The sequence below is a fragment of the Vigna angularis genome, chromosome 1, assembly GCF_016808095.1.
Source record: "Vigna angularis cultivar LongXiaoDou No.4 chromosome 1, ASM1680809v1, whole genome shotgun sequence".
Classification (NCBI taxonomy): domain Eukaryota; kingdom Viridiplantae; phylum Streptophyta; class Magnoliopsida; order Fabales; family Fabaceae; genus Vigna; species Vigna angularis.
In genome coordinates this window covers 47,982,456-48,008,838 of record NC_068970.1, presented here as the reverse complement: position 1 = coordinate 48,008,838, position 26,383 = coordinate 47,982,456, and the positions used below count along the sequence as shown (strand labels likewise).

The following is a 26,383-nucleotide window of genomic DNA, read 5'->3' as shown; positions in this document are numbered from 1 at the left end:
AGAGGAAGATGTTAGCGTAACACGGAAAAGCTTGAATTGCATGCAGTAAAGAGAGTTTTGCAAAGAAGGGAATCGCAAAGCAGAGAGGTACAACAAAGGTAAAGGCGTGGAAATGACACAGCATTGTTGAATCGAAGAAGCTTATGCGGCAAAGCGTGTTAGAGAGAAACCGCTACGCATAGCTTTTTCGGAAACCTCTCACGTGAAAGCATCACATATTTAGTATCCTATGCCCTATGACCCTTCCCCTTAACTCATAACGTAAATCATCTTCACGAAGTTTTAGAATTACAGAACAATATATAATTATTAGTCCATCATGAACCGTAATTCTTACCTTCCCCCTCACGTGTTTTATCTACTTCTACAAGCGTGTCTTTTGTGCAAAAGTTAATGGCAGAAAAAACCATTATGCAGAATGCAAGTGTGTGGTGCATTATATTATGTGAAACTTTAGTTTTCGTGCCGTGTCTATTAGCTGAATTCCACTCGGTGAAAGTTACAATTTCGTAGGATATACAAAAATCATGCTTCAAGTTGCATGTGAACATTCCTAAATTAGGTAATGTAAATGGCTTGCTACTACGCTACCTTCTAAAAACATCAATCAGATCAACCCATGAAACATGCATGCCAAGTACACCCTAATTTCACTTCTTCGGTTAAATTAATTATTTAATTTTTGTCTTTTTAATCTTTTTTCATCATTTTCATGCCCCTTTTCTGTATCCTTTGTGTATATATAGGGCATGCAGGGGTTACTCAACCTTCACAACCTTCCGTGTTCTTGCATGTCATTTTAGGGGTTGAGTAGCAAGAAACCCAGTTAAGGTTTCTTAACCTATCAACTCCTAAACCTTCTCGTATATTTTTTCCTCAAAACCAAAAGCATGGCTATTCTCAACAGTCAAAATCATATGGCCTTAGCCTTTGGTGTTCTAGGTAAAACTGATCAGTCTTATCATCGTTCTCTTTCACTAGTATAATTTTCTCCTTGTTGTTTTTCTTTCTAGATCTGGTATTCCAGTACCCCACGAAAGTTTTGCTCCACCAAATTTAATGCTTTGCTTCCACTTCTTCTCATTTTCCTTATCTTTTTCCTCCAACCTTTTCCATTTAACTATATTAATTCAAGAACAACCCTTTGCGTTTCATTTCCATCTACTAATATAACTCCTAGAAACCATATAATAACCTGATATAATTTCCATTATATCTAGCATTTTTTTTCATGCACTGTGTTTTACTATAATCAATTTTGACCAACCTCATTCTTTCTTAAAAGCCAAGAATTTAACACATATTTTGATGTGCAGGGAACGTGATCTCCTTCATGGTGTATTTGGCTCCCCTGTAAGTATATGAACGCAGTGTAACGTCCACCTAATTATGAGACTGTTATCGTTTCTTACAATTTCCTTTGAATAGGTTTTAGGGTACCATAATGAATGTGAATGCTAAATATCTTTTCCTTTTCCTAATTTGTAGGCCAACTTTTTATCGGATTCACAAAAGGAAATCCACTGAAGGTTTCCAATCACTTCCTTATCTGGTGGCACTGTTCAGCTCCATGCTTTGGCTGTACTATGCTACTCTCAAGCCAGCTGGTGCTACTCTCCTAATTTCCATTAACTCAGTGGGAAGTGTCATTGAGACGGTTTACATTGTCATGTTCTTACTCTATGCCACCCATGATGCCAGGGTATATTCACCTGTCACTTTTCCAAAATGTTTATCAAATTATAGGAAGCCTCAAATCTTATTACAGACTGACTAACGCTGATGAGCGTTACTGGTTTTCTTTTTTTTTTTATTGCAGAAGTTAACCGTTAAATTGTTTATGGTGATGAACGTGGGTTCCTTTGCCTTGATCTTCATCGTCACCTACTTCACTATGCATGGTGCCCACCGAGTCGCAGTCGTTGGATGGGTTTGTGTATCTATTGCAGTAGCTGTTTTTGCAGCACCCTTGAGCATTGTGGTGAGTAAACTTCTTACCATTTCCATTGCTATTTCCATGCTTGCACCACCTTCAATCTCATTACCCTAAAGGCTTAAAACAATGATTGTGATCACGATATTTTATACTGCAAAAACTCTTTATCACCCATTGATTTCTTGATCTGCAAGCAGGCACAAGTTATTCGAACCAAGAATGTGGAGTTTATGCCCTTTAACTTGTCGGTTTTCCTGACGCTGAGTGCCATAACGTGGTTTTCCTATGGTTTCTTCCTCAAGGACATATGCATTGCTGTAAGTACATGCAGACACAAAAACTCAGTGCCATAGTAGGTTAACATGAAAACAAATTTCATTTCTTTTCTTGGTATGTGTAAGCAGGTTCCAAATGTCCTGGGTTTCGCATTGGGACTACTTCAGATGCTGCTGTATGCCATATACAGAAACAGTAAACCGAAGAATGTTGCAAAGGAGGAGCCAATGAAAAATATTGTTGTGGTGAATCCGTTGGGAACGTCTGAGGTGTACCCAGTTCAAGTAATCGACAAAGAGAAAGAATGTCCCAGAGAAGACGAGAAAGGTGTTGAAGCAAAGGAACGCCCGGCATAAACATCGTATATACTATGCTCAGTGCTTAGGAGCACTTCGAAGCATCCTAGGAAATAAATATTAATAGTCGGTGACTGTTATGTTAAATTCTAATTCTCTTGCTATCTATGAACTATACCCTTCATCATCAAGAATTTTCATAATAGTTACCTCAGTACAGAATCTGCAGTGGATAGAAAAAGGATTATATTTATCTTTTCAAATCATTGTCTTTGACTTGTTTCAAAATTATTGAATACCCTTGCGTAATCTTATGAAAATGCTCTTAAGTGACATATAATTATACCATATATAGATAGAGAACCTCACCTTTTAAAAGTTGTTAATATACTGTTTTTGATATAAAGTTGTAAGTTTAAGAAAATATAAATTATAAGGTTTATCATGCTTATAAAGTTGTTAATTATTTTTTTTTCCAAGTATCATGAAATCCGTTTTACTTTAGAATTAAACGAAATGGATTAGGGATTTGAGATTAGGGATGTGATTATAATGAGAAATGAAATTCAATTTCAATAATAACTTAGATTTGAGTTAAATGAGTTAGAGTTTTCGAGATGGGAAGATGAGATTGAGTTTCAAAGATGAAGTAAAATGGACTTTAATCAAATAAGAAATGGACCACCTGATTGTTGTTGAAGAGAAAGGAATTCATGATTTCATTTTGTTAATAAAAATCAAAATATAAGATAATATGGGTCTCACCAACCTTTCAACAAGTTTTCTTAATAAAATTAAATAATAATTAGCTTTAGATAACCAATCTTTAAACACGTTTTTTTTTTAAATCAACTAAGCCAACATTAAACTTTTTAATTTTAATTTTGTTTTTAATGTCTATTTCATCGAAATATAAAATATACATAAAAAATAAAATTTTTAAAATAGTTTTACATGTTTTAATTCAGTAAAAAACAATGACACATTTACATTGTCAAAAAGGATCCATCAACTCAACATTGCTTGAGAGATTTTGGATTCGTGCAAGAGATTTAGGGTTCAATGAAAAATGAAGTTCGCCTAGAAACTTGGGATGGAGGGAAATGGATTAGGGATTTGGCAGGGATTATGGATCAAGGAGTGTGCTTCTGCTGAGAAATGAGATTCAATTTCAGTGATGACTTGAGATTCAGTTAAACTAATTATGATTTCTGGATTTTGCTTCAAATGGGGAAATGAATTTGAGTTTGAAAGACAGTTTCTTGACGAAATAAAATGAACTTTAACTATAAAAGAAGAAATCAATCACACGTGATCATCGTGAAAGACAAATTGAAATTAATGTTTTCATTTATTTCATAAAGAGTAAAAAAAAATGCACCATAACATCATCCTAGCCAATGTTTCAATTCAGTCTCTTTATAACGTTAAATAATAAAATAATAATTTCATGCTAGCCAAGCCAACTTTTAATTTTTTTTTTCTAAAATATATTCGGGCTAAACCCATGTAAAACTTTTTAGTTTTAGAAATTTTCTCAAAATTAGTATCAACTAACTGAAATATAAATTAAACATAAAAATAATAAATTTTAAAATAATTTTTAAAGAATTACATGTCTACACTACAAGAGGGTCAATTGACTCAACGTTGCGAAAGAGATTTGATATGGTATTTATCTTATAAATTCATACTCTTTTCATTAGGATGACAAAGTGGGTCAAGACTTATGGATCAATCCATTAACCCATTCAAAATTAGGAACGACTTACTATTTTTAATATGTTAATCAGTTTTGGTATGACCATCTTGACTGCCAAATTTGACTGGCCAAAGATAAGACTAGACAAACTTACTCATTGATCCTTTTGTTTTGAAATTAAAAATTAAAATAAAAAATTAAGAGATTAGTTCTTCTATTTTATATTTTTTTAAGGAGGTAAATATGTAATAATATTATAACTTAAATTATTAACACCTATAAATTATCTTTCAATTATTAGTGATAAATGTAATTTAACACGTAAATGTAATAATTTAATTTATCTAAGTAAAAATATTAATTAATCAATTAAAAGTTTATAAAATATTTATATGATTAAATATACTTTATATATATATATATATATATATATATATATATATAAAAATAAAGTTAGTCCTCCATTTGACAAGATGAGTTACTAATTTGATTCAATTTTTCGTGAAAAACACTACTTTTGCAAACCAACAGCAAGCTAGACCATATAGGTCAGATAGATCTGTTTTGTCACTCTTACTAGTTTGAAAATTCTTTAATGTATTCTTAATTGACTTTTGTCATCTTGTAACCATCATCAACATTATTATTGTTGGACGAGCCAGTTTGTGTTTTCTAGGTGAGCGGGTCTTCCTAAACAAAAGTGTGCATTTGTAATTTTCGTTTTATGTTACTTTTATGTTATTTTGGACTTCGAGTTTTATTTGAAGGTTTTTAGGTTTTCTTAAACTTATGTGCCTATATATAGAGGTATTAAAAGTTGACGTAAACACTTTTGAGTCATATTATATGTATTTTCATTATTTGAGAGGATTATCTTAGTTCTTGGAGTAGAACTCTGATTCTTATCAAAGATTAACATCCTTGTGGTGAATATTCACTTGAATTATCAATGTGCTAAATTGTATTGTCCCCATCATTGTCTTATTATGCATTCTTCCATGATATATTTTTCTTGTGCCTCTTGAGGATTCAAATTTAGAAGCAATTGTACTCTTTCCAGAACAACATTGTATCATCTGGTATCTAAAGCAAGGTTCTGATTTGAATATTCTCTTTCATCTTATTTTTTTGTCATATAAAAAAAATTATTTTATCTAATTCTGTTAAGATTTTAATTTTTCTTATTCTTTGCTTAAATTGTGTTTTTTTTACATTTGATTTGTGAAAATTATCTGCTTTTATGTTTTTTGTTAATTGTGGTCCCAATTAACTATTTACCTTGATCTTGTATGATCTTTGGTGTTTGAAAGACAATTTGTTTGGTTTTCTTTATTTGTGTGTTGAAATGCAAAACTGAAAAAAAAAATAGTGGATCCAAGTCAAAAGGAAACAAATATATATTGAAAGAAAAAAATTTAAGGATTATGTACGACCCGAGAAATTCCAATGTAGTAAGGGAACAATGGTAATCTTGCAAAATGTTTTCTTTTATGAGAAGGCTTGCTTTCACAAGGTGTTGGATAACCCAATTGGTAAAAGCTCCTTGTGAGGAGTTGATGGTTTTGTTGTCAAACCTTGTTGAATGCATATTTGTTTTTGTGTTTACGTTTTCCGGGGAAGAAATCCCTAAAACTGAACGAAGTAGTTTATTTTCTTAAAAGTAAGGATTATAGATTATGCAGTTTCCTTACCTGAGAGATCACAACAAGCTAACGTGTAAAGGAAGACAACATAGAATAAAAAGAGGAGTAGAAAATCAACTTACTTTATTTAAGAAACTGATCAGTTCAAATTGAAAAGCTTCCTCACCTAAGAGATAACCAACCCATTCTAGAAAGCCTAAAACAGTTTCAAACTCACCATTAGGATAACTAATCAATAACGAGTCTGATAGAGGACTCAAACATCACGTACAAACACAACAAGCTAACGTGCAAAGGAAGACACCATAGACTAAAAAGAGGAGTAGAAAATCAACTTACTTTATTTAAGAAACTGATCAGTTCAAATTGAAAAGCTCACTACCAAGACCAATCAAATGGTCTCAATTATTTAATTAAACGAACAGAGGATGAGAACTCCTAGTGAGAAGTCAAAGAACTCTAAAAAAGTAGTTCTAAGGAGATGATTTATTTTAAAATTATAACTATTTATATTAAAATCGTTTAATATTAAAATAGTCAAGTCCACTAATTTTAAACTACTATCACTTATAAAATGTTGTTTTCTAAATCTTTACCGTATATAAGGAAGAAAATAGATAGTAACACGTGACCAAAACAAAACAACGAGAAATCAATCATAAATTCCCATAATAAAAATGATAATGTATAAGTTAGGAAGAGATGAAAAGAAAATAATAGGAATGAAGGCTAATAGATGAACAAAAACAATGAAAAATCACAAACTCCCACGATAAAAAAATAAGCATGTAAACATAAAAGTGTATAAATTAGGAAAATAAATATTCTATGAAATGACAGATTTTTTTTTCTTAACTGGGTGTTTTCATCAAGGTTTTCTTTCCTATTCCAAAGCTTCTATCATATTATTATTTCATTTTCTTTTTTGTGTCACTATATTAAGCATTATCACAATGCCTTAAAAACGTGTTAACGATTATTTATATATATATATATATATAATATAAATATAATAAATAAAAATGTTAATAAGTATATACAATCGAAAGAGACTTACGGACAAGCACAATTTTGATCTTTGAACGCATTAGTATTAAAAAAATTTGAATGTATACTAAAGGTGAGAACATTAAAAAGAATTCATGCAAAGAAGTAGAAAACTTCAATTTACTATAGAAAATGAAATTGGACAATCAAATTAAAACTTCAAGTGAGAAACTTGTGGATAGAAATAAAGCTTGCGTAGACAAATTATTGGTATACTATAAAGCCAAAAGAATATACCAAGAACAAGTGAGAATAGAAAAACAACAGCGATATTGTGAAAGGTACCATGAACGAAAAGAGAAGAAATTAAGGTTAAAGTATTAAAAAAATGTAAAGGAACTGTGCTATATAATTACCTTTAAACTTTCAAGTAGTTACTATTAACATATAAAAAATGAAAGGACAAAAATTCAAAATTAAAGGACGTCACTGCTATTCTATTTCCTCACTAAAATCTTCTGTTACAAAGATATTAGAAGTAAATTGTTTTAAAAAAATGTAAACCAAAAAGTAGTATTTCCTTTATATATTGTTATGTTCCAGATGTCAGATATAAAAATATCATAGATGTTAGGTAACCTTCCAAAATTAGCTGCTTAACGACTCTGTAAAATGGAACACCAACGTCTTGTAAATTTTATTTGCATACATCCGGGAACCATGTCTAAAGAATTTACAGCAAGGTACTATGACAGTTACATGGAAAAGTTGCACAATAACATGAAAATGTAATATATCTTAATTTAGTCGCCACAACATCAAAGAAGAATACTCAAAAGAGTAAACAAAATGGTTACATGATAAAGGAATTGTAAACAAGATTATTGGCACCAATAGTGATCCCAATTAATCGTATTAATCTATGACTTTCTATTCTGCGGCTACAAAAGTTGATGCTTCCTCTCTATATGTAAAATCGCCTTCTTCATTGGACTACTCGGACCCAACCCACAAGTATTTAATCATTGTGCTAAATGGTAAAATGGCCAAAAAGAACTCAATCATCGTTTTCTTTCAGCACGCCACTTGTACACTGGTTGACTAGTTGGACAGACAATCTCATCCTCAGTTAGTTTGCGTTTCCTACCATTTTTCTGTTCATAGATGGAATATTCTTTCAGAGAATTCTACCTCAGTAAGAATTAAAAAGGTACACAATAAACTATGCAAAATATCAATACCTGCAACTCCTTCTTCATTGCCATATCCATGTAGATTTTCTCTAGTTGGCTGAGTCTATCTTTTCTTGCTTCCAACTCTTTATAAGACCGATCTGTTTTCCTTTATAACCAAAGTAACTTATTATAAAGCTGATATGGTAGTAGAAATCAAACAAAGAGAAAAAGGGGAAAGTAACCTTAGTAGTACTGCAGACAAGTAGCAATATCTTAAGAAATTGGAATTTCAGCTTAATCCAACGTCACAAATCCAGTTTGATAAAATGGAAATTACACCTATATATATATATATATATATATATATATATATATATATATTATAATTTGGTCATATATCTGGTCGATATCTTTAATACATTATAAAAGAACTCGTGACCTGATTTACAACCTATTTAACCCAACACAAGCAATTTAATATAGTCAAATAAGAGAGAACTAATAGCAATCAATCTGACCATAATTGTTATTCATCTCTCTATTTTGGGTTAAATTATGTCAATCATTCCTACCGAAAGACCAATTCTCAATAAAATTGCACTTTAAAAGGCATGCAAATATATAAACAATAAACTTGTCCTCATGATCGAATCCTCAACCCTAGTCACTAGGGCGTGATTACCAAGACTCAGAACTCACATTACTGCAAAAACATCTTAATATTGTTGGCATTAAAATACTTAATAAAATTAACAATCTTAAAGCACATTGAAGAGAACAAATAATAATTTCACACAGCATATTCCTGAAAAAGTTTCAGTAGAGACAAATCATTTATCAACTTTTTTTAATCTACCACAAGACATCAAATAAAACAATTGACCAAAGATGGTCAAGTCATATCATTTAACAAAAGATGTTTAATCTCAATCACGATGTCAGAAGAAAAAGGAATTAATTTTAGTCTTTAAAGACAGATGTATGTACCTTTTAATGCCAGTAGGAATATTATCGATAGTAAGAGGAATTTCACTTTTTGAATATCTTGATTGTAACTCTTTAGCCTCTTCCCTATACATGACAAAAATTAAAAAAAGTTAGCGATTCAGAATAAATTTGTGGAATGAGGATGGGATCTACAGTATAAACATCTAAAGAGCAAGAAAGGGAATGAGAGTAGAGGTAGAGAAGTAGTATGTCAATCAATAAATCAAGAATGGAACCAAATAGCTGGAGAAAAGTAAACGAGTTTACTATTCAAAAAAGATATCTTAAAAACATGACTATGGGACAATTTGAAAATACTTCTATGAAACTTGTTTGGGTTTATCATATCATTAATAGTTAAAAAATGAAAATGTGAGGTTAGGATCATCTTATAAACTCTATTTAGCTTTATCTGAATTAGCTTTACAGTGAAACTTAACTTATGACATAGCTCTCACATCATAAGCTCTTTTTGAATAAATACTTTGTAATATAAGAGTGTAGCTTGGCTAGTATACAAGTAACATATATCGTGTAGTTACAACTGAATGTGCTGTGTCAGAAACTCAGTTAGGAAAAGCAGTTAAAAATAGTTACCTTAATCTTTATAAAGGCCTACATAGCACTCTGATAAGTGAATAAATTATTTTTTACCTCTCTTCTCCGTTCTCCACAAGCATAGTTTTACATTAAGCTACTTATCCAAATTTATGATATATATATATATATATATATATATATATATATATATATAAATATAGACGCACACACTTGCTTCTGATATGGTAAAGTATGTTCGATATGACATTATGGCTATGATAAAAAAAGATTTGGTAAGCAATTTCCATTTGTGTGTGTAAATGTTATTTGTTTATATAACCTACTTTACCATGTCAGAAGCAAGTAAAAATTTGTGATCAGGGGTCTAATACAGGATAAAAAAATCTCCCTTTAAATTTTGCATACCAAAGTTTTTTTATCATAGCCATAATGTCAAGTTGAACATACTTTTTATCATCTCAGAAACAAGAAGGAAGTTACAAATCAGGGGCTTTATACAAGATGAAAACATCACCCTTTATATTTTGCATAACTAAATAAGAACTTTCACAACAACTAAGTACACCAATAAAATAAAACATATTAACATTCTAAAAAATCAACATGCTGATCACAGAATGATAGCTCAGAAACTCATACCTATCCTCAGCAAAGAAAACATGTTTGTTTGCAGGTTGATTATCAATAGAGTGTAGCGAGGCAGTTAGCCTTTCAATTTTCTGCAACGGAGACCAAAACTTTCCCAGTTAAACCTACACTGTCACAATATTTCGCGCAAAAACCCCATTAAAAACAAGATAACAATCCAAAACAAAGCCCCCACCTTTCTCTCACTCTGAACCTTCTGAAGAATGTAACCCATGTCCTGCGTCTTCATAAGCATAAGCTCTTCCTGAGTGTACTTATTTGCTTCACTCCTACACAAGTCAATAAGCAAATATAACAATCACGACGACGAAAACAACAACATCAAATAACAGAAAATCGAAAAGGCCATGTAGCAAGTCATCAATTACTCTGGTCTGTGAACTCCATCAACTGTTTTTGTTCTAACCATCTTGAAGTAAAACTCATCTTCATTCCTATTAGCTGCTTTTTCCCTAAGTTTCTGTAAAACAATAAAAATTACAAAATAGTTAAAGCGGAAGGAATGAGAATTCGGTGAAGAGAGAGCGAAACTGTACCCGTAAAGTATCCTCTTTCTTGTGGAATGCTTTAGCACGTTGGACATAATCCTTATGCTTTTCGAGCAAGCCGAATTTTTTCCTCGCTGACCTAATGAATGAAAAAAACGAAATTGGAAAAAAGTGATTTTGATTGAATGAATAGTCATTGGTGGAAAGAAGAAACTCACGGTTGAGAACGCTCTTTGTGAGCACGACTGGGAATGGCGTTTCGAAGGGAGGACATGTTTGGTTTTGGTCACTCCTTTGCAACGATGGCTTCTGCGTTTGCTTTTCTTTTCGGGTAATAATAATAACAACCTATTAGCCTGTTGTTTAAATGGGTCGGCCCAATCTACAAATTGCTTTTTTTTTTACACATACTTTATTTCTGCATTCTACTTATTAGATTCTATTCTCATACTATATGATTCAGAAATATACACTAAATTTTTAAATTCGTAATTGGAAATAAATTTATAGATTATACCAGTTTATAGACTGTGAATTTTTTAATTTAAAATGTATTTATAAATTATTTGAAAACAACAGTTTCATGCAACTAATCTTAATATTTCCTCCACTACTACCTAAAATTAGCAAGAAGAAAACTAATCACTAATGTAACAGAAATATAATATATATATATATATATATATATATTCTTTAGCGAATTTTACTTGCACATTTTTCTATATATTTTAATATATATAATTAAAATAAATACGTATATTAAATTATAATTTACAAAAATAAATTAGCTTATAACAAGAAACTGTGAACTCAGTCCTAAGATAGCTATGTTTTTGCTAGTAAAATATAAATATACAAGATTTAACATTTTATAATATATTCTATAATTAAGTTGAACTTTGTTTTCTATTATGATATTTGGGAAGTCGAGTTTTATTATTTGAGTTTTTTTATTTTGTCATTTTTATTGATTAATATTCTTATTGTGCTTGGATTTTATTGTTTTTAGGAAGTTTAGTCTGGTTTGTAAATTGTGTCATTTTTTTTATAATCTAAAACAATCTACACATATTTGGTTTGGAAAATTTAGCCATGTTATTTAAATTTTTGGGTTGAAATGGCATATCATTTTGTCTTTTATTGTTGCACCTTTCCTAAAAAAAATGTGTATTTAATGGTTTAAGTTGTCCATGTATCATGGGGAATGATGTTGTTAGATTATCTCAATGGAACACATACTTAATCATTTTTAGAAGGATTAAGTCTAAAATATTTCTTGACATAGAAATAGCTCAATTAAATGAAGGAGCTGTAATTTGTCAAGGATTTTTGCTCTTAACATTTTAAAGGAGACAAACATGATTGATTGTAAATCAATAGATTGTTCTATGGATTTAAATCAAAAATTAAAGATAGAACAATGAGAAATTTCTTTGACCATTATTATACGTGTGGTTGGAAAACTTGTTTATCTTATGAGTATTATACCAAATTTGTCTTTTGGAGTGGAAGTTGTAAGTTAGTTAATGTAAAATCCATGTATTAATCATTAAAATGTTGTTATCCATATTCTTAAATATCTTAAAAAGAATCTAAAATAAAGATCACTATATGAAGATAAAGAAAATATCCAAGTCTTTGGATATTATAATGCTCATTAAGGTGGTTCTCTTATGGACAAATACTATATTATATTATATTGTGGTTTCTTGGGAAGAAATGTGATCTCTTTAAAGAGTAAGAAACATGACATAACGTTGTTACATAGTTAATAGCTTAAGTTAGATATAGAACAATAACATTCCTCACTTGTGAGATTATATGGAAAAAACAATTACTCTAAGAATTAAATTCTTGTGAGACTCAACCAATGAAGATGTTGAGATAACCAAGTTGTTATACACATTACTTCCATTCCATTGTTCCATGAAAAGACTAAACACATAGAGATTGATTATCACATTGTCAAGAAAAAGTTGTTGTCTAAGAAAATTTATACTAATGATCAACTTACAAATATATTAACAACATCCTTGTGGATACCTTAGATTGAAGTTTGGTATATACAATTTGTATGATCTAGTTTGAAAAAAAAAAGTGTTAAAATATTTATTAAATATAGGTAGTTGTTAAAATAGATATTGATGAGCTATTAGCATTAATTATCTAGATATTCTTCATATAATTGTTTTCAAATAACAAAGATAAGCGGAGAAATAATCAATCTCTTAAACTTTTTTTTCTCATATTTTAAATCTTAAGCTCTATTTAATATATATTTTAATAGAGATGATTATTTTTATATTTAGATCTCTTAGAAGTCCCACATCGACTAAAGATAAGGTCAATTTATAATATATAAATGAATGCAAACCTCACCTTATAAGTCGATTTTATAGGGTTGAGTTAGACTTAATTACATATTTTTTCCTAATTCATAAACAAATAATATAAAATAATTACATATTCTTTAATTACCAACAATAATAATCTTTTTAACACATGTTCTCACAAAAAAGAATTGATAGATCTAGTGTCAAGTAAGGATACTAGGCTACTCGTTTTTTATAAGTATTCTAGTGTTCACATGTCTCGAAAGTTGATGATAGTAATTTTTATATTTAAAGTATTATATTTAAATAAAAATAAAAATTTAATACTTAAATTATTTTATTCTAACAAAATATTTGAAAAATTAAATGTTTAAAATATAAACAAATAAACTTTAATATATTTCAAACTTTTAAAGATTATAAATTATATATCTAACTAAAAGCTAACATGTGTTTGCTGAATAACTTGTGGGATTATGCATCAGGGTTGTTTGTGGTTTGTTTTCTCAAGTGCGATGTTTAGCTTCCACTTCCACGTTACATTTTGTAAGTTCTTTTTTTTTTTTGGATAATGATACTTTGACAACATTTTGACACTATTTACATGTCATTCTGTGTCCATATGAAAAGGATTAAAAAAAATTTTAAATGACTTGGAAATGCTTGGCAATTGGGGTTGCAGGGGTTTCAATTTAGCGGATTGCGCTTTTGGGGTTTCAAAATTTTCGAATCTTTTTTTTTTAGAGAGAACCCACTAGAACGAGAAAGAACATCCTCCCACCCACAAACCTTCCTTGATCACAATCGGTTGTTCATCGACAAAGGAGCGTTCAACGAACTGCCACCATTCATCAGAGTGTTGTCAGTCTCGTCATTTCACCATTTCAAACCACCATCGAACGCAAAAACCACCATTGACGTGGTTTTTGAAGCTTTCCATCGTTCCTTTCGCTAATCCTTTCAACTTGTTTGGTGGGTTTCAGTTGTTTTTAATATTTTTTTACCATTTAGAGGTTGTTGATCATTTTAGGGTTGTTGTGGTTTTTGGGTGCAAAGTTTCAATTTTTTGTGTTTGTGATTGTTGTTGGGTTATTTTGACTTATCTTTTGTACAATGTTTCTTTAACAATCATGTATTCCATTGCATAACAACCTCAAAACAATATAAGTAAATGTTGTATTGAAATTTTTGTAGTTTCTTTCAATAATTTTGGTTAATGGTTGTTTTTGTTGAAAAAAATTTGTAGAAATGGATTCAAGGTTTGCAAAAGAGGTCTTCAAGAGGTAAAGGGCGCTAACTCAAACTTATTTCTAATATTTATTCTAGATGTTGTCATGATGAAGTGTATGGAAAATTGGTTTGGTTAAATGTATGATATGATTTCAAGAGGTTGATTGAAATGAGTTATTATCGTGACTTTGATCTATGAAATTTTGTATGACTTTATGATGAAAGACTTGTGAAAATTGATGAATAAATGTTGGACTGATGGTGGATTTTCGTTCTACCATGTTGATATACATGTATATGAAGTTTTTTATGGATTGGATTGTGAAATGGGATAGAAAATAAGGAAGTTTCAACTTACTTTTTATCAAATAAGAAAATTGTGTGTTTTGATTGGTTAATGAATTTTGGATGGATGAATTGATGGATTATATAAAAATCTTTGGTAAGATGGAAATATGGTGAGTTAACCATAGAATTTTGATGTTATAAAAAAGGTTTAATATCCTATTTTATCACAAGTTTCGCTCGAAAATGTTAAATTAGTTCATCCTTTACAAAATGTGTCAATTACATCCTCACTTAATAAAATTTGCATCAATGAAATCCCTTTCGTTAAATCCATACAAACGAAGTTAACTATTTTTCTTTCTCTTTTACTTTTCTTCTATTTTTCTTTCTCTTTTAGTTTTCTTCTATTTTTTTGTGCAATGTAGATTTTTGTCAGGTTTTTTTTTCTCTTCTACTTTAAATACTCTCTCCTCCCATATCACTCATGTAGCCCCTTACCTCCCATGCATACTTTTCTTTACTTTCCATTTTTCTCTCTGCTCACTCCAATCCAATTTTTCCAACCCAAGGCTTCCAACCCAAGGCACCTTCTTTCTTTTAAAGATCAAGAACAAAACTTTAATAATCTCATTCTACAATTTTCTCTCTCCATATTTTTCCTTGCTTTTTCGATACAATCTCCTCCCTCCTACAAACAGAAAACAAACCCCTTGCTCTCTCTATTATGAAGCCTTCCTTCATTCATCTCTTTCCTTCTTAAACTCCAGAAACCACTAAACTCCTCTCCTCTTTCTCTTTTCCATCACCTAAATACCTACTCATCTAAAATCACACTCCCATACATAAAACCTTCACTTCTCTGTATGCAAAACTCGCTTCCACCCCACGACCATTCTCCCTACTTTTCTACTCCTTCTCTTCTCATTATAAAGGGTTGAAACACTTACTTCTACCAACTCATCTACACTCCCTCACAACACTTTCAACTCTCTTCTCCTTTAGATTCACATCTACTCTTCCACCTTATACTCAACCTAAACTTCTATCCACCTTTACAAATGGGTATACAACAACGCTTGCCAGAGGGGACCATGTGCTGGTGCAGCTTTTTGGCAACTGTTTGTTGAAGGAATGGAAAACATGGCTGATGGTTATGATATCATCTTTCAACGGAATCCTTCCACTGCCAAAATCATCGCCCAACAGTCTTTAAGGATGTATCGTATTCGATAGTCATATATTGTACAAATTGTTTTTTAAATCAAATAAATGATTATCGTGACATGTTTGATTTACACTCTTAGGGTTTGTAATATTCTTTGGTTGTCATAAATTACCCTGCATTATCTCTTAAACTTATGTTCTAATTTAAGAAGTCAAAAAGATGATTTATCACTTACTAGAAAGAAAGGAACAACAAGAGGAGATCTTTATTTTATTAGAGACTTTAATTAATGTTATAATTTCAAAATAGTTGTGTGTTTTTAATATATACATAAACACATAAAAATAAAAATTCTAAAAGGTAAAAATAATAATAAAAAGAAGTAGTGGTCGTAACTTGTCCTTTGATAAAACAGTTACAGATTTTGAAAAATAATACTTTTAACACATAAATTTTTTACATTAGATATTATCTTTTCTTATTTTTTATTCTTTTTTTAAAAATAAAAAATTTATTCTTTTATTTTACCTATGTATTATATATATAATAAATATAAAATTGTCATTCTCTATCATTATTTTAATATTTTCAATTTTTTTTAGGACAATCACGCTACCCATTTATTGGATCAATTTCAACGAAACTAAAAGGTTATTATGGGTACTAGAAAAAAAATAGTTAAAAAAGTTTTATAAAAAATTCATATTAAAATGTATATTAAGTAAAATCTGACAAAAGTCTCTTAGAACCTGCTTTGAACATAAAAAGCAAAAAAGAGAAAAATATAATGAATCATTAATATAAATTTTGTTAAGCAAGAACGACACATTTTTTAAATAATAATATAATTTAATATTTTCAAACAAAACTCAAAAGAAAATAGAATATTATAAAAAAAAAAGTTAGGTGTGAAAAGTGATAAATCTCATCCTATCATGCAAATTGGATTCCCCATGTTAACGTGAGATTGTGGTTGAAAGTGAAGTAACATGAGCATTAAGTTTAGGGGTTCATCCCCAAAATTAAAACTATATAAAACACCAACTACCATTCTCACCTCCAATCCCACTTTTCCATGACCAAAATTCAAAAACTATGTCTTGTCAACTGAAAGTGCAGGGTTGTATTTTAATATTTTATTTAATTAATTTAGTTTTAAATACAACATACTTATTAACAACTTATTTTTTACTAATCTATTGTCCGGTCTCTACTGAATGACATCTTATTACTTATTTTTTAAAATATCAACTTAGCTTTTATTTTTGAAGTAGATTAATATAATCTTAATTTTTTTTATTAAATAAAATTTCAATTTTTATTAATTTATTGTTTAAATAATTAACTATTTATAAATATAATATATCATGTTATTTATAACTCACGTATCAAATCAATATTAATAATAAATATGAAATGACGTAACAGTATCAAAGGTTAATGTTACATAATAATATTTTATATTAAATAATTTCTTCTTTTAAAATAAAAATACCTTTTCCAAATTAAAACCAAATTTAATATTTATATAAATTTATATTAATATTTTTACTAAATATTTTTAAATCAATTCCAATTATATTATTAAAATATAATTATTAGATGTATCCTAAAATTAATTTAAAAATAATAAAAAAACTTAATTAAAAAGATAGAATTAGAATTAGTTTTAAAAAATTAATTATTTTTAATCCAACTCTATCGTATATTTTAGATGTAAATAAAGTCAAACATAAACTTAACAAGTATATTTTAATAATATAACTAAAACTGATTTAAAATGATTTTAAAAATATTTAATAAAAAAATCTGAATTTTAATAAAATCATTAAAATATTTATATAAAAATTAAATTTAATCTCACACAAAAACACAATCATTCCATTTAAAAAGTTAAAATTAAATCAAAATAAAAAATATAAAGTTAAATAATTGAATAAATATAGATATTCAATTAAATACAAAACACATATCATACTTGACACATAATTATTTTAAAATAAAATAAATTAAAAAAATCATGACCACATATTAAGATTTCAATAACAAAACAAAAACTACATTCAACAAACTAAAAGAATAAAAATAAAATTTAATTTTAATTTTTTAAAATAAATATTTAAACTCAGCACTTATCTTAATTATTAAATGAGAGATAAAATGACATGATATTTTTGAAAAAGTAACTTGTCTTAATCATGTGACATTCAGGTGATCTTTCAGTCTCTACATGAAATCTGCTAAACACTATTCATGGAATCCTCTGACATGTAACTCATCCACTAATCATGACATCCAAATTGCCTAAATTATCACACCACAAACTTTTATTTGAACTCTTCCTACAAGGCCTAATCCTGACAAACCCCACCCACAGCCATGGATCTTCCTTGTAGATCAGTGGAAGAATACTTTTTAGTTGAATTAAATTACTTGGATTAATTGACTCCAGCTTTTTTTTTTTTTCTATACAATGTAACTCCGAGAACCTGCAGATGCAATGACATTCAATCTCTTAAATCTTTCCCTCCTTATATCTACACCAAGTCACAGCCTAGTTTGTTGATCAGATGGGTGATGAAACATCACAATGATTGAGCTGAATTTACTCTCCGAAGTTTCTTTCTGGGTTTAGGCATCACTTCAACTGGAATTATGTACTCCAAGAGCTACATGAAATGAAATTAGAGAACATAGAGATTAGATTGATAACACTGTTATATCAGTACACATAAGGTTCCAAACTTGGTTATATCATTTTTCTGTTATTACTACTTCTTGAGGTCGTCATTCTTGGTGTATAAATTATATAGATCTATTTCTTCAAAAAAGAAGATTATATAATTAGAAACAATCAATCGATTAGGCTAGCAAAACAGGAAGATAAGAGACTATTTCATCACAAAAGATGTTATATCGAAATTCTGCTACTGATGCACAAATTCAACCAAAAGTATAAAATTTAAACACCGATATCATAAACAACAGGTTCAATAAATAAATCGGTATGTATAAAGTGTAAGTTAAGAATATATGAAAGTGTAATAATACAAGTAAGGGATATCTATTCAAGAAGCATGATAGTAGGGACAATATAGAAGACATAACATTTTATGCAATGTAGAATAAGAATAAAAGTCATGGTCACTATTATGCAGAGTTTAGTTGATAAGGGCAAGTAAATAAGTTCAAGCAGAAAAGGATGACTACAGACAAAAACTAATCCCAAAAGAGAGTATAGATTGCATTTAAGACAGTTTAGTATAATTTTTATCTCAGAACTAAAGCTTATGCTTATTGTTGAATCCACGTTTCTAAGAAAAAATAAAGAAATATAACTTCGCTTCTATAATGAATACATGTTGTTACAACACAGTTTCTAGTATACCAGATAATGAACATGTCTAAAAGAGAGGATATCCATTACAGACCTGTTTCTTCCTCTGCCTTCTCATCTCAGCCTGCATTCAAGACCCAATATTTCAAAATCCAATAGAACAATTCAGATTGCAGACACAAAATTAAACAATCTTTGACCACAAAATAAAGGTTTACAACAGACAGGATTCAAATTCACAAATAAAGTTGTATTAACCTAAGGGAAGTTTCAACTTTCATCAGTCAAATAGAGAAAGCCAAATCATGCAATCCACAACTGCACTCAAAGAATATTCATATAATAGAATCTCCCCAATCACTACTTGAACCAAACCAATTCTATGCTTGTAACAAAACTAATCCTTCAACACAAGAGTCCCCCAGCGCAAACTAAAAAAGAATAAAAATTCCAACTCCACTAACCATTTATTCCCATCCTTCTTTTTTTTTTCTGATAACTGCAATTAGAAGTTTAGAAGCATAGGCTACCCAGTAAGAACCTAAAGCGTTTTTACAAGCTTTAATTTTTTTTGAACAGGAAATAAGACTAACCTTACATCGCCTATGCCAAAGGATGTACCATACAACAACTGAACAAGACATGATTAACAAATACTGAAAAAATAAGAAGCCCAATAAACAAAAAAGAAATCATCAAACCCTCACCTCTTCGTTAACTAACCGGGCGTTCTCTTGCTCCAGCTGGTGAACCAGATACTCAAGCTCCGATGTATAAGCCTGCACAGTAAAGGAACATCCAAAGAATAAGCTCCAGAACAAAACCCAGAAATCAAAACAAGACAAAAATCCTAAGTTTAATCCACTTGGTTCCCAATCCCAATCAGCTAAATCCAACCTCGAAACTAGAAACCACATTGAACAAAAGATTTTGGACTTCCCACAAGAATCCCTGTTCAATAAAAGTGAACACATTTCCGAACAAGGATTTCATCCCAACCTACTCTGCCAAAGATTAGCCCTTTGTCTAACATCAAACAACGTTAGAAGGGTATGTACCTGCTTGCGTTCCCGGGACCTAGCAGCGGACTCTCGATTCTTGATCATCCTCCTCTGCTTCTGAAGCGTGGCCTTGTCCACCGGTTCCTCCACGACCCTTCTCTTCCCTTTGGGAACCGAATTGGTGGGCGCAACGCCGTTTCCAAAGGGTTCAACGGAGGAAGATGAGCCTTCGGCGGGCAGAGGGAGAGGAAAGGGGAGAGAGGAAGAAGGGGGCAGAACCCCTCTCACGTCCTCCTCTCTGACGGCGCCGGCCTTGGTGAGGAAATCCTCCAGGGTAATAGCCTCGTAGCCCTCTGGGGCGGTGGCGTTGACGGTGGCGGCATTTCTGTCTCCGGAGACGGCGGCGGGGGGATGGTGGGGGTGAGCGCCGGCAACGATCTCCTTCCAGACATCGTCGACGGTCTTGGCGGCTGAAGGGGTGATGGACTTGAGAAGGTCGTCCATGGAGGTTGAGTGGTGCAGATCGGAGAGGAGAAGAGAGGAAAGGGGAGATATAGAAGAGTCGCGTGGCAGATCCGGATTCGTCGAGACAACAACCTTCGACGACGCCATGCCGCTTTTCAAGCCTTCTTTTTTTCCTTCTTCTTTCTCTTTCTTCCGCTTCAACTGTCACCAAAGGTTACAGACTACTTCCATTTCTTTTCTTATTAATCTATTCACCCTTTCACTGTATGTTTTTTTCTTCTTTAGTTTTAGGCACAAACCCCACAAAAAAGAAAGCAAAGCATGGATTATGTACTTGTTATTCTTCTTTATGTTATTTTTTTCTACTTACTCTCTCCTGAATCTCATTCTTATTTCTCTTCAACACTCACATGTCTTTCGTGATTTACTTCTCTGTTTTTACTACTTCCTCTTCTCTCATCTAATTCCTTATTCATGTCTTTTCTTCATGCTAATATCTCTTTATATGAAATACTAAGTAACATTCAAACGGAACTGCAAAAACTTCTAAGAGTTTATTTTGTCATAATGGGAGGGTAGACAAATTTGCATTGCTAAATAATTTAAATAATAATAATATACGTATTTTCTCTCTGTATGCATCTAGATCACACTAGAAACTGACATATATTATAAATTTAGGTACAATTTTTTCTTTTTTTTCTTTAATTAATTTTTCTTTTTTTTAACTTAAAATATAATAATAAAAATAGTACTAAAAATATAGTAAATATATTTATTTATAAATTGATAAAATCATAATATTAAATATTTCATATCATTAAAAACTAAAATTATATATTATTATAATATAATGCCAACAAACATAAAAAAAACAAAATATCAACTGAAAGAGCATAAAAATAAAACTGTCAATAAATTAAAGGAAAAAATAAATTATATTAATTATGATATCCATTGTTATTATAACATGTAAAATCAAACATGATTTAATTAAAACGTTTATTTCATTTTTTTTTATCAAGAAACCATATTTTGTTAAGAGGTTTTCTTCCCTATGAAAGTAAATTGTCAAGTACGATAAAATCTAATATTAAAAAAAGTTATTGTTATTATTATTTAAAATACAGTTAATATATATGAAGTAAATTTACATTTATTATAAAAATATATATTTATTTGTATATATATGTTCTTAAAATATATATTGATTTTGTTAAAAAAGATAAATATATATTTAAATGATTTTTTTTTAATTATATATAAAACATATCATCTAAACTTTTTCAATTATAAAGAAAAAAAAACAAAAAATATTGTAATCCACACATGATACATTAATAATATATAATGTATTATAAAAGACTAGTAAATAATTATAATTTCTGGTGTCACAATAAAATATTTGTTTAAGTCAATTTTATTATTTTATATTTTAATTCTAAAATATTTATTATTACATGAAATATATCTTTACAAACATTTGTTATGTGAAATAGAAAGTTTTAATGGTGTAACATCTATTTTTAATAATATTTAACTATTATAAAAATCTTACAATTTTAATATAAAAGAGCTGTTTACTCAAAAAGAATGAATAAATTATTATTATAATTATTTAAATATAAACATAACACCATAATATATCTAGGTCTTAAACTAAGAATAATTACACTTTAAATAAAAATTATAATAGAGTATATTACAAACTGCTAAAACAAGAAAACCATATCTTATTCAACACTTAATATTGTCATCATCCTAACCCTAGTAAGCAAGATACTTTCATTTACTCACATCTATTAGATGATCATTACAAATAAGAATACAAACTAAAAAAAACAAAAATAGAATGGTAAGCTAATTATACCAAAAGAGTATACATAACACAAAATGTAAATGTTAATCATAGGCGAAGATATACCAACAAATCCTAAGACATACAATAATAAATTCTAGACTTGACTATATAGATACATATATTGATATCATACTCTAACGAGTTATTCATTTGAAGTGAAACAATTTGTCTTTCCAAACTACCACAGACAAGGATAGTTTGTCAATCATCTTAAGCCAAGGGAAAATCCATAAACTAGGACATTTTGCTCCTTTTACTACATACCCCTACCCTTCTGTGCTTGAGATTGAGATTGGATGGTATAAGACCTAGGAAAATTGATAGGTAATCATGAGAGTTGTTATTTAAAATAAGAAAAGATACTTATTGTAGAAGTGAAATCTATCACAGTTGGTTAGAGTTCCTTGTTATAGATTGGTGGTCATGTATTTAATTATTGTTGTGTCCATAATATATGTTTATTTCTTTTATTATTTGTTTTATGTGCAAGTGCATTAATATTTATAATAATTATGGTATTTACATAAGAAGAATATACTTTTATTTTTTTTAAGTACATTTTCAGAAAGAAATTTGGTTTTGACGGGAAATATGAGATCCTAGAAATTTTAATAATTAGGAAAAATATATAAATGTGATTAAATATTTTAAATAAAAGATAAAACAATTTGTTAGTTATATTTAAATGGTTTATTTATTTTAAAATATTTTCTAAAACATAAGATTTATTGGAAAATTATTCAATTAAAAAAAATATTATTAGATGTTGTTAGATTATTTAAAAGATATTATTGGGTATTGTTATAAACTAGATAAATATTTAAAAAATTAAAAGATATCATGAGATATTGTTACATATTATAAATGATATCTTGTGATATTGGTACAAATTAAATGATATATTGAGATATTATTAGATATAATTAAATATTGTTGTTAGATAATAATAATAATAATAATAATAATAATAATAATAATAATAAAATATATTATTTAGGGACTTACCATAATCAATTAGAATAAATATTATTTTATTTTATTATATTATGAAAATAATGGGATTTGATAAAGATTAAGAAAATAAACGATAGTTTGTTATTATTCCTTATATTTCAGGCTTAATTCATATTTCTTCTAACATATGAAAAATTAATCGTGTACATAGTTTTTACTATATTGAACACCTCATATTTATATTATGTTAAGATAGAAATCATGTCCATTCAGAAAAAGAGACAAAAACTTTGAAGGTGGGAGTGAAAGTTTGATCGAGTAAAGTGTTAAGATAAGATCGTCTATAAGACTAAGTGTCTAAACGTCCTCATATGTTCTAAAGTTTAACAAACAAAGATAAATGAAATAAGCATATGATTGTGTTATCATTAGAAAAGTAATATAGCTAAAATATAAGTGGTTTATGAAAACGCTTTAAAAAATTCAAACATCTTAAGGAAAATTTTAGTAAAAACATCAAAGTATGAACAAACACACCATTAAACAATTTTCCTATTTAATGCGTCAATGATAATCTTGTTGAACACAACTAGTGCTATACATTGTTAGGCGATGATCAAACGAACTCTCAATATATCTTGATAAATGAAAGTGTCAAAAGATGTTTTTGGAAAGAAAGCCAAAATTCTTAAACGATGATCCAAAAACTTCTATTGAAAGACACCTTGCTAAACGCACTATTGAACGAAACAAAAATAACTCAAAGAAGTGTTTCCATAGGCTAAACGATATTATGTGTCAAATGATCTACTTCATCCAACGATGAAGTCTTCATTAATTGCTTGGTATCTTAGTGAAAAACTTAAACGATAAAATCTTGCCTGAACGGTAGAAAATGTAAAAAATATTTTGTTGTTCTAAACATGCATTAAATGGCTTAGTCGGAAACCCAAGTTAGGGGGGCTTACATTCTTGATTTTTTTTTGTTTTCTTGTTATTCTTTCTTGGCTTATTGCTTGTATGTGTACATGATAAATTGAGTTAAATTGTTGTTACTTGTGGTTTGATTCTTTTGAAGTTAATAAAGCTTTTATTTGAATTATGTTAAGATTTTGGGAAAAATGATATTTTATAAAAATAAAGAAGACTTTTCATGATTTTATGAGTTTCATGGGCATAGAGGTGAGTGAGTTTCTTGGGTTGTAAATGGAGTTATCCTTATTTTTTGTTTTTGTATGATTATCAATGCATTGATCAATTTGTGGTGATGCTTGTAAAGGAGCTATCCTTCTTGATCATTGTATGATGTGTTTTGTTAATTCTTTACGTTAATTAATGTTGTGTGGTATTTTGGAATTAATGTGTTTGTGCATGATGTATTGGTGTTCCACTATTCACGTTGGACAAATTCTGATGTGCGTTATGGTGGGTGAGGGTTAGGTATTAGCCTTTGTGTGCTTCCAAGATTGATATTTCTAGGTGTTAGAAAAGATAAGCCTTATATCTCAAACCAAGAGAAATGGGGATGGGGGGGGGGGGGGGGGGTTGAACTGGTTTTAACCCTTTTTGAAATCTTTATGAGTTCTTGTAACTTGAAATCAATAATCAAAGGCAAATGAATCAATAAAGATAAAGAGAGGGAGAAAAAGATCAAGACACAACAATCTATACTAGTTCGACTATCATAAGCCTACATCCAGTCCTCCTTCAACAACCTTAGTTAAAGGGAATCTACTATAATGATTGAGTATACAAGAATACAATGACAACCTTTAATTTCACTCCTCCGACCACTCAAAATCAAAATAGCAAAACAAGAGATGAACATACTCAATCTCTTACAAACACAAGAGCAATCCCAACTCTCAAACCTGGCTATCCTCACACAGGTATACAATGCACAGATTGTTGGTGAACCTAATCTTTAACACACTCTTCAAGTGTAGATTGAATCATAACCAATGTAGTCCAAAGTCTTGAAAGAATCCTTGATGTGTAATCACCAAATGAAGGTTTGATTCTCCAAGAATGTTTCTTGAAATCACCTGTAATCAAAGCTCAACAAGAATGTTAGTCTTTGAAAATTATAACGTCTTTTAAAGAAGTTTCAAGTCACACATATATAGGATTTTCAAATTCTGTCGTAGAATAATCAATTATGTTAATTGCATAATCTGTTATGCTTTTCTTTCTGTTTTAACAGATTATCTCATGTGTGTAATCGATTATTTAAACTCTTAAGCCTAAAATTGTTTCTTTTAACAGTCTTAACATATAAGACTATTTGTGCAATGAATTAGACTATTCTTTTTGTCTTAATCGATTATCAAACTTATGTAATCGATTATATTGACACTTAGCCATATTAGTCATCCATTTGTCATCCTTAACATATGTTACTTATATAACAAATTATGGTTTTCTCTCTGTTTTAATCGGTTATGTAACTTATATAATCAATTATAACAGAGTGATTTACTCCTGTTTAGCTTTCTAAGTGTTATGGCTAAATCTAACAAATTTTTACACTTTTGTAATCGATTGTTTATACCAAAAACTAGATTTCTAATATGTTTTAGGCTTGATTCACTCATCATTAATGGATTCAAACATCTAGCACTAACATGTTAAAGATATACACATTTGTTATGTTATTTTGTTGTGCAAGAAACCATTTAAACAATTAATCTATTCATCACAAAAAACAAAGATGTAAAAAAGCTAAGCTCCCCCTATCAACACTAGGTATTCTGGTGCATGTGTTTAAATGATATATCATGTTCATGGTTTTGTTATATTATATTTATTGTTGTTGATAACACTACGCGTATGGTGCAGTTGCTTGGTCTATGTTTGTGACCCTTTCTAATTTTATTATGCTATATATGATGTTTGATTGATTGAGATGTTTGATTTCATTCTTGCAGTGTTTGATTTCCATTGTTGCAATTGACATGTCATTCATTCATTATTTTATGCGATGCAAAGTGTAAGGTGTCATGCCATTCATATTTTATTTATGTGGGATGGTGCTTGATGGTTCCTGTCTT

The 26,383-nt window shown here is 29.5% G+C and overlaps 3 protein-coding genes across 3 annotated transcripts; 1 reads left to right on the top strand and 2 right to left on the bottom strand.

Moving 5' to 3' along the window:
* The first annotated feature begins 761 nt into the window (after positions 1-761).
* LOC108321018 (bidirectional sugar transporter N3) lies at positions 762-2,722 on the top strand. The gene is made up of 6 exons (XM_017552640.2): positions 762-942; positions 1,317-1,353; positions 1,489-1,702; positions 1,820-1,981; positions 2,134-2,253; positions 2,341-2,722. Exons 1-6 carry the CDS (start codon positions 891-893, stop codon positions 2,566-2,568), a joined length of 813 nt encoding a protein of 270 aa, XP_017408129.1. The 5' UTR covers positions 762-890; the 3' UTR covers positions 2,569-2,722.
* A 4,876-nt stretch (positions 2,723-7,598) lies between these two features.
* LOC108321021 (probable U3 small nucleolar RNA-associated protein 11) lies at positions 7,599-11,036 on the bottom strand. Its single transcript, XM_017552643.2, has 8 exons — positions 10,918-11,036; positions 10,748-10,838; positions 10,580-10,671; positions 10,387-10,480; positions 10,203-10,282; positions 9,003-9,086; positions 8,082-8,181; positions 7,599-7,994 (listed from the first exon to the last, which is right to left on the bottom strand). Exons 1-8 carry the CDS (start codon positions 10,971-10,973, stop codon positions 7,902-7,904), a joined length of 690 nt encoding a protein of 229 aa, XP_017408132.1. The 5' UTR covers positions 10,974-11,036; the 3' UTR covers positions 7,599-7,901.
* Positions 11,037-17,886: 6,850 nt separating this feature from the next.
* Positions 17,887-20,987, bottom strand: LOC108321007 (bZIP transcription factor 12). The gene is made up of 4 exons (XM_017552630.2): positions 20,111-20,987; positions 19,760-19,831; positions 19,147-19,176; positions 17,887-18,384 (listed from the first exon to the last, which is right to left on the bottom strand). The coding sequence occupies exons 1-4, from the start codon at positions 20,663-20,665 to the stop codon at positions 18,301-18,303; spliced, it is 741 nt and encodes a 246-aa protein (XP_017408119.1). The 5' UTR covers positions 20,666-20,987; the 3' UTR covers positions 17,887-18,300.
* Positions 20,988-26,383: the final 5,396 nt, after the last annotated feature.

Coding starts and splice junctions, on each gene's coding strand:
- LOC108321018 (XM_017552640.2), top strand. CDS start 891: ATGGCTATTCTCAACAGTCAAAATCATATGGCCTTAGCCTTTGGTGTT. Junction 1,354..1,488: donor ATGGTGTATTTGGCTCCCCT/GTAAGTATATGA, acceptor CCTAATTTGTAG/GCCAACTTTTTATCGGATTC. Junction 1,703..1,819: donor ATGCCACCCATGATGCCAGG/GTATATTCACCT, acceptor TTTTTATTGCAG/AAGTTAACCGTTAAATTGTT.
- LOC108321021 (XM_017552643.2), bottom strand. CDS start 10,973: ATGTCCTCCCTTCGAAACGCCATTCCCAGTCGTGCTCACAAAGAGCGT. Junction 10,839..10,917: donor CACAAAGAGCGTTCTCAACC/GTGAGTTTCTTC, acceptor TTCATTCATTAG/GTCAGCGAGGAAAAAATTCG. Junction 8,182..9,002: donor ATTCCTACTGGCATTAAAAG/GTACATACATCT, acceptor TTGGTTATAAAG/GAAAACAGATCGGTCTTATA.
- LOC108321007 (XM_017552630.2), bottom strand. CDS start 20,665: ATGGCGTCGTCGAAGGTTGTTGTCTCGACGAATCCGGATCTGCCACGC. Junction 19,832..20,110: donor GGTCCCGGGAACGCAAGCAG/GTACATACCCTT, acceptor TTTACTGTGCAG/GCTTATACATCGGAGCTTGA. Junction 19,177..19,759: donor CCCGGTTAGTTAACGAAGAG/GTGAGGGTTTGA, acceptor TCTTGAATGCAG/GCTGAGATGAGAAGGCAGAG.